Source organism: Seriola lalandi, unplaced genomic scaffold (genome assembly GCF_002814215.2).
Source record: "Seriola lalandi dorsalis isolate HSWRI2012SDOR001 ecotype SW California unplaced genomic scaffold, Sedor1 jcf7180002054044, whole genome shotgun sequence".
Classification (NCBI taxonomy): domain Eukaryota; kingdom Metazoa; phylum Chordata; class Actinopteri; order Carangiformes; family Carangidae; genus Seriola; species Seriola lalandi.
In genome coordinates this window covers 199,245-207,822 of record NW_019524597.1, presented here as the reverse complement: position 1 = coordinate 207,822, position 8,578 = coordinate 199,245, and the positions used below count along the sequence as shown (strand labels likewise).

The 8,578-nt window shown below is 39.9% G+C and overlaps 1 protein-coding gene across 1 annotated transcript in view; it reads left to right on the top strand.

Annotated features, from left to right (window-relative positions):
* The window catches only part of grik4 (glutamate receptor, ionotropic, kainate 4), a 273,439-nt gene that overhangs the window by 123,666 nt on the left and 141,195 nt on the right, over nucleotides 1–8,578 (top strand). The window contains exon 4 of the mRNA XM_023402955.2: nucleotides 1,001–1,134. Coding sequence (XP_023258723.1) covers nucleotides 1,053–1,134 — 82 coding nt within the window. The 5' untranslated portion in view covers nucleotides 1,001–1,052. The remainder of the gene's footprint in view (nucleotides 1–1,000; nucleotides 1,135–8,578) is intronic.

Sequence of the window (8,578 nt, the reverse complement as noted above, 5' to 3'; positions counted from 1 at the left end):
GGGGGGGGGGGGGGGGGCTGCTTTCTTACAATCCTCCACCTGAGTGAAAGAGAGGCTGCTGTCACATTGATTTACTCAGATGGAAAGAATGAAACAGGTGAAATAAAGGGTGGGATAAAAAAAAAAGTCAAAACAATGACCCATCAACATTACTGAATAACCCACAGCAGTAGATCAGACACTGATGCTGCTGAACAGAGGAGAGGCACCTGGAAAAACAGGGCACAGAGGACACCATGCTTCAGAGTATGGACGCAGCAAGCAGCAGCCTTGTTTTTATATCTCAATATACACTCTAGGACAATGGAGGCCTAAAAGTTGGATAAGCAGCTTGTGACTGGAAAGTTACCACTTTGATCCCTGCACTGCCAGCATAAATCTGGGTAGAAGTGTGAGAGTAATGCTTGCCACTCCCAAATTACCACTACTGAAGCACCCTTAAGCAAGATAAGAAACAGATGAAGAGAGGGAAGGCTTGGTAATTGACTCAAGTTCAATGCAAGGATTTAAAATAAAGTCTAGCTTCAAGACTTTAATCTGGGCAACTTTTCTGGTCCAAATACAGCACACTAGCAATATGTTACTGCAATTGCAATAATGCAATTCAGAAGTCATATTATTTGCGTTTCAGCTCCATGCAGGAGAGACTAAGGGGATGCCTCGGAGATTAACATCTTTCCATCTCTCACACAAACAAGTGAACAACAGGAAGCAGATTCGCCCTGGCCCAGTAATACAGAAAAAAACTGAAATGAGGGAAGAAAAGTCGTCAAAAGTCCCGTGGGCCTCACATTCACTTAGCAGCAGTTTCACACTCTCACACTAACAGACTCCCAGCATGCAACAAGAGAGACAGATAGACAGAGCAAAGGAGAGAGAGAGAGAGAGAGTGCTGTGTGTCTGTAGGTTTATCAGTATGCTGCACAGTTTTGGCTTACGTGTGTCCCTCTTGATGTTGGTTGATGTATAAACGGTGTGCTCTCCTTTGTATGTTTTTCAGGTGGCTGTGACAGGGGCACCCCCGGGGCAGGACCCATGAGGAGTCAAAGAAGATGCTCACAGCCTGGGCGCTTCTGCTCTTCTTAGCCATGTGGGTGAGAAGCACCTCTGGTGGCCCGCTCTCCTTCAGAATAGGTAAATCGCAAGAATAAACCGCAATAATGCACAAAACTTACTGCCTACACATGTTGACCCTGGAAGTCTTCTTTCTTATTGGTTCAGAGACATTACGACTCTCACTTGCAGGAAATTCATATGGATAAAAGGATTTTCTCATTCATATTAACTAAATGAATAAATTTCAATTTTTAATTATCAAGTTTGAGTTTGAATGTAATTACTATTGAAATGTCAGCTCCAATTCAAAGAACAGTCGAACTTCACGGGCTGTCAGGGGAAAATTGGCTGAAGAAATTCAATCAAAGTGTTGAGAAATAGCGACATTTCCCCTGTCACATATGGCTTTAGGTATCAACAGGCTAAAAGAAAGTCACAGCACCAAGTGGCTCGGAAATACTCTCGGCCAAGCTGAGACAATAAATGATCCTCATTTGTTCCAAGCAGTGTTGCAGAGAGAAATTCATGAACTATCTGTTTGTGTAGAGTTTTATCATTTTAGGCTATGCTACAATAGACATTGATAACACCCAGTCAGTTTGGGAATTTAAGAAAAAAACCTACCTGTTTATTATAACTCAGAATGGCGGGATGGAGAAGTTTAATAATGTACTGTACATACTGTACGTTTTAGTGCATGTTCATTCGTAGACAGTGGTACAGCTTTGACTGAAAATTAAACCATAATTAGCTTGAAACATTCGGTTATCTGACAGACTCTTACTGAACATGGAAATGCAAAATATTTAATACAAGTTTCCATCAGAAGACCGTGTGGTTTGGATATGATAGGTCAGCTGATAAGTAGAGTTCTCTGTAAGTCACTTTTTTCTTTAATTAGCTGTAAGGTTTTCATGTTTCACTCTCATGTAATTAATCTTCCTGTCTTTTTTTTTTTTTTTACCATATATTATCACAGAACTGTTAATTATAACAACACTTTTTTCTCAAAAGTCTAATAGAGATTAATAATTTTTACCAGTAGCGCAATTTGTTGCCAACTCGTTGAATATGTAACCATAACCATGATCTCAGACTAACCGCATTACTACCCCTAAACTGACTCTTTTAATCATAACAATTGCCTTAATATATTATCTTTAGCCCACATGTTCAAAAATCAGTATGCTGAAAGTCAGTTTCACTGCCACAATATACCATTGTATCATATATCAGGATTGTAAGTTGAGTATGATCACTGGGCCGTTTTAAATACAGTATGATCAGTATAATTTGGGGCTAAATGAATGCCTGCCTTTATTATGCAAGCAGCTGAAACATTTCATACAGTGACGGACACAAAGTCAGGCAGAAACCACAGTGATATTCTGCTTCTGGAAATAGTGGCAGATCGGTGGACCAAGGTTGAGACTGACTGTACTTTGCATCTTAGAGAGCATGGTTCAAAAGTCTCATAACCTGGCAGAGTCTGCTGAGAACCAATGGGAGTTGTTCCTTCTTGTTAATATTCTCTTACAGTCAGCAGGTCTCTGACTCGCTGTCACGAGCTCCCCGTCTCCCAAAAGTTTGACTGACTGTCTCTTCATTTATGCATAGACCCCTCGTCTCAGGTGGGAAAACTGTGTGTGTGTGTGTGTGTGTGTGTGTGTGTGTGTGTGTGTGTGTGTGTGCGTGTGTGTGTGTGTATGTGTCTATGTATAGAGGTAAGGATAGAGATTGATAATGAGATTGATTCTCCCATCGTTGTCTCTCAGTGGCTGGCTTTAAATTTATATCACGGTTGTCAACTTTCAGAAACAGCTGAGAGTGAGATTTCTCATCGGGGGAAAAGGGTGGAAGTTAATGACACAAAAGCAGTTACAAATCCCCATGTGATTATTGTAACCATTAAGCAAACCCAAACAGTGCGTTAAAAATGTGAAGATTTCTTGATGCAGAGCAGAAGTGAAGTTTTAATTATAGAAAACAAAGGATAAAATAATAAATATATAAAACGAATAGTTTGCCTTTGTGAAAACTAGTCTCTTCTGCTGTGATGGATTCTGTTCTCAATGTGACAAAACTACAATGCGCATTTTCTGGAAAAATAAGTTCCAGTAGTGATGAAAAAAATTGTTTACTTTAACTGAGAACAAGTCCCAGTTTTACAAGCTCATAAATGCATATTGGAACTTTAATGCAGCATCTCTCTGATCTTCCCCTCCTCTTCTTTCCTTCTGTGTGAGAGCAATAAGTCTTTTTATCCTCCCAGTGTTTTAAACCTTGACAAAACTCAGCGTTAGTTCAAACTGTCATCTTTGAACAGTATCAACATTTCTTATTTTTGAACAAGACGTTTTTTTTTTTGTTTGTTTCCTCTGCTGTCTGCTCCCTGTCTCACAGCTCTGCTACAGCACAGCCACGGTTTGCAGAATGTGTTTGGTGGTTTGGCATATGATGCCCCACACAATCTTCTGTACTTTGAAAACACAGCTTCAGAGTTTATGGTAACAACAGTCACGACCAAGAACAAATTATTTTTTTCTGTGGACTAACAGCCCCAGGTCTCTGCTTTCTGTCTGGATCCTTTACCACCCTCCACCTGATTATATAAAAGCACCTTCACAGCGGTGGTGGTTTATATTTATCTCAGTCATGTTGCATCATTGATGGATAATTAGGCGCTTGGTCTGATAATTCTAATGTCATCTGTGCACAGAACCAGTCTCTTTGCCAGTGTACTTTCAGTATGCGTTTGTGTGTGCTCTATTTGTGTGTGTGTGTGTGTGTGTGTGTGTGTGTGTGTGTGTGTGTGTGTGTGCAGTACAGGGCATGGATATGCACAATCACAAACACAGGCACACACACATTTCAAAGCACACTAAGGCACGCAAACAAACACATACCCCCAAACACCACCACAAACTCCCTGCCATTTGCTCTCCAGGAGATGGTATTTAACATGGCTGTCCCTTGAGTCCTGCCTGGCTGGCATAATGTCACTGTCTGGCCTTCTCTGAATGTATCAGGGCCAAAAACAACCTCCCACCCCTGCCACATTCCCCGCCAGGACCAGCCAGCAGCCAGCAGCAAGCTTAGCGTAGGTGAACTGAGAAACTTCTCTTTGTCTCTGCTTTGTTGTTTGCAAATCCGTGGAATAAAATGGACTTAAATTTGCAAATTAGTTCAGCCAGATGATGGCATGCATGCTAGGTCTACATGCCATCTTATGACATGAAGGAAAGACGGGAAGATGGGTGCGTTGCAACAGTGGAACAATCTGTAAGTTGCCATGTTGTTAGAAGCTGTTGTAATGAAAGATTAATTGCGGAGGTGTTGACCTGAGAAAGTATAAATAACTGAATTAGCTTCAGTTTTGCTTCTCAAACACCACAGACAAACGAGCTTTAATTAATCATGAGCAGCATAATTCAGTAGATGAGATCAAAGAGAAAAACACATAAAATGTCAAACACAGTACGTAATGTAAAATCAATTCACAAAATACCATAATGGAAGAACCTGTTGTTTAGAAGATCTCTTCAGACATGGGGCTGCAGTATATAGGTAAAACATTTAAACATAAGAGATAGTGCACAATATTACATGAAAATCCCTGTTCACAACCATATGGTGCAGGTTGTTGTTGTGGGTGGTATTCCCTCATTAGTTAAGTGAAAGAGCGTCTCGTCAACAAGCTGCCGCTTATGCTAACTCTGAGAAATCATCTTCCAGATTCGCATAATCACTGCTATAAGCTGATGTCTGTTTCTGTTAATTCAGGGAGCGAAAGTCTCGGAAAAAAACACATGATCCTTCATTAGAGCTAAATTCATCAACATAGCCAACTTTGTCTTACACCGCAGAGCCCTCGCCCTCCACTCCATAAACGCCACACACACACACACACACACACACACACACACACACACACACACACACACACACACACATACACTCTGCCTCTGTGTAGTTCAGCATCAGTATATAAAAGCCAATTATCTGCTATCTGTAAATCAAAGGCAGTAGAAGGCTTTACAGGAGGTGCATTGCTTTTCTGTCTCATAGCCCCCTATTGAAATGAACTTCGTAAGACAATTTGTAGGAGCAGATTAAAATAATGCAAAGTGATCACTATGAAAATGTGTTCACCATCGGTATATTTCAGTGTCTCCTTAGCACGACCAACAAGAAATTCCAGTGAAGTGACTCTTGATAAATTGTATTAATCAGTGACAGACAATTAGAAGATGCGTCCAGACAGACACATCAGGTTCTCTTAACTCTCATAAGCTCTCAAAATGTTTCCTAGCAATGGGCTTCACCACAGGGAAGGCCTCCTGCTATGAGACCAACACCAAATTTAGTTGTTGGCACCCACTGGGTGTTGGCTCACTCAACTACTGAGGAATTCCCTCAACAGATATCCTTTAGCTCACTTTAAATGTGTGTGTGATACTGCAAGAGAGCGTGCTTCGGATTTAATTTTTAGAGCATGTGTGGTCCCTCTTTAACCAGAGAGTAAGGATTAATATTGATTGTTATGGAAATCTGTTGTAAGCTGCACACAATATCACCAGCACCAGCATTTTTGTCGTTCATAATGGATTTGGGGTGGCAAAAACTTCTGTGGTCTTGTTTTGTGTTGCATTACAATGCCCTTGAACAGACAAATAAAATGTACTTTAAATGTTTTTTTCATGTTGCTTCAACCTGTGTTTAAGAAGAAAACTGCTGTCTGCGTTTTCCCATAGCAGCCTTTGTAAAAAGAAAAAAAACATGAATAATATAAATCATTTCTTGAGCTTTTATAGAGAGACAGTGTTCAAAAGCCTTTGAGGTTGCAAAATATTTATATATGGATCATTAGTGTCTGTTTTAACTGTGTGCATGTTATTCTGATATTCAATCTATACACATGTAGTTTGTTCCATTGATTATCATTGAATCTAATTTCAAGACATGTATTAATTGTCAATATACAATACTTTACTTGAAATGAGTTATGCGAAGGGTGACAGGGGAATGTATTGAAACAGATATCTCACTGCCACTGACAGTGTGAATAATCACTTTTATTATTATTATTGGGTCTTTATGGATGGAAGTCAAGAGCCAGGTTGTCTATGCTTGTTGGTTTTATTTGCTCATTCATTCATTTATTCTCCAGTCAGGGTCACAGTGGCAACAGGATATGCAAAGAAGCTTTTTTTAACATTATTTTCCTCAGCAACTTCCTCCAGCTGTCTCAGTGATCCTCAAGTGCTCACAGGCCAGCTGGGAGATAATAATCCCTGCAGCATGTCCTGGGTCTGAAGAATCAATAGTTTCATACTACGGTCATCCCAAATTGCTTAACTTCACACTGTACCACATGGAATGAACTATATATAATATCATTTTTTGCCTTCTGTATCCATGATCTCTTTCCTGTTGTCATTTCCCAAAGCTTATGACCATGGATACGGTGCAGTAGAGCCAGAAAGTGCAATCTCTCACATTTATGCTCCATCAAGTTTAAGCACACTTCAGTAAAGAAAAACTGACCACTCAGATTCTTGTGTTGACTGGTTGGTTTGTTAAAACTCTTCTGAGACAATGATAACAGTAATGTTACAATGTTCCATGGTTGACCTGCAGCCATAGCAACCTGAGCCATACTCTGTTTTGTGTGACATGTTTACTTTAAGCATGTCATGTCAGGGTCTTGTGAGTCTACCAGCATATAATGGAAATACCCACCACAACCCTGGCATTTAAACGACTGTCACATTTCCCACGCCTTGAAGCAGAAATCAGAATGTTAGCACATAATACTGAAATTGCTCTGTTTTTGAGTGAGGTGTTTATAGTCATCATTTTCCATCATTTTCCATCAATACAATGCACAAGAGAGAAAACGAAGCCCAACAGCTGTCAGAGATACAGAAGCTGGTGTGATGGCTTCTTTATCATCTTTTAGTGCAAATACAGCCTAAGATAGTCTTGGTTAAACATTTTTTAATTGTTTAAATTTATGGGTTAGTTAGAAGTTTTCATTGGCAGTACAGCAGCATTTTACTGTCACTTTTTTTTCTTGACATTCACTGGTACACATTGTAATTTCTGTTAGTACAAAAGGGTAAAGTGCATTGATTTCTTTCATACTAAATGTCACACTAGGACATTGTCAACATTGTTTATGATAATAATATATTACATGGCTCAGCTGTAGTTTGCCATATCCACACAACAGGAAGTAGTTCTGACTTCTCTTTTTTATCCAGCAGATAAGTCAAAATTTGATTATTTTTTGGTTGTTAACTTCTATTTTGTAGTTCTGACAAAACAATATTATCATAGCACCTTGAGAAATCAGCTTGATTTTTTATAGCAGCATGTCAACATTGTATCAGATGCTGCAACATCTGACAAATAACAGCCTGTTAATTAACTATGAACTTAATGAAGTCTTCATTAGTTCAGTCATCAGCTGACAATCAGCTGATTTATGGAAATGATCTGTAGTTAGAATTTGACACCTCATTAAGTCAACACCTAACGGTATCAAAACTAAATACTGGGGCTTGCGCACTGTATAGTATGCAACCTGCTGCTGTACTCACAAACACACACACACACACACACACACACACACACACACACACACTGCACAAGATCCAGCCTGAGGCTTGTTAAACACAAAACATTCAGATTTCTTTACCTTACTCCCAAAAACAGTTACATAGCATCCCTGAGTACTGTGGGAGCAGCAACCAGACTAGCTCTGCAGGAAGAAGTCAGTCAAATCCTTCTTTGCCTCTTTACTCCCTTTTCCACACTCAGTGGGAGAACACGATAGAGGATTCTCGGTGGGCTAAATTCAATTGGCTCCACTTTCTCAGCAGCCCGAGTCCGTGTCGGCACCATCTTTACTCAGCCTCCCAAGACCAGGCATCACCGGAGCTGTTAGTTAGGGTGGCACACAGTTTGTTCTGAGATAGATGTAAGGAAGGCGGAACGCGCCGAGCGTGATGTAGTGATCCTCAGTGCAAGGGACCTTTGTTTAGGAAATATAGAAGAACTACATACACTTGTCCTCTGTAAGTTGTAGCCACAGGGGAAGTCCTGATGAATATGAATTTGCATGTACTACCAAGAACCACAAACAACTTGTAGCGGTAGATCACACACAAAACCATATTAGTCTTTGTGGTTGTGTGATCTGATCTGATCTGATCTGTGATTTTCTACTTTTCACTCTGTTTTGATACTCTGTTTTCAAAAAAAGATTTATTATCGAATTATTTATTATACAAAGCTCATGCTCAGATAGTATGTTCGGACAGTTTGTCTCAGCACTGGTGAAGAAGTTCCCACAAATGTGTTGCAATCATAGTTTGCTTTACTTTCTGTCCAGTTCATCCAGTGGTGCTCTTCCATCATATGAAGCCAACATCTGGTTCTTTTCTTATAATGTTTTGGGTCATTATCCTGTTGTAGGATGAAGCCCTGACCAACCAGTGTGTTTTTCTCTGTTACC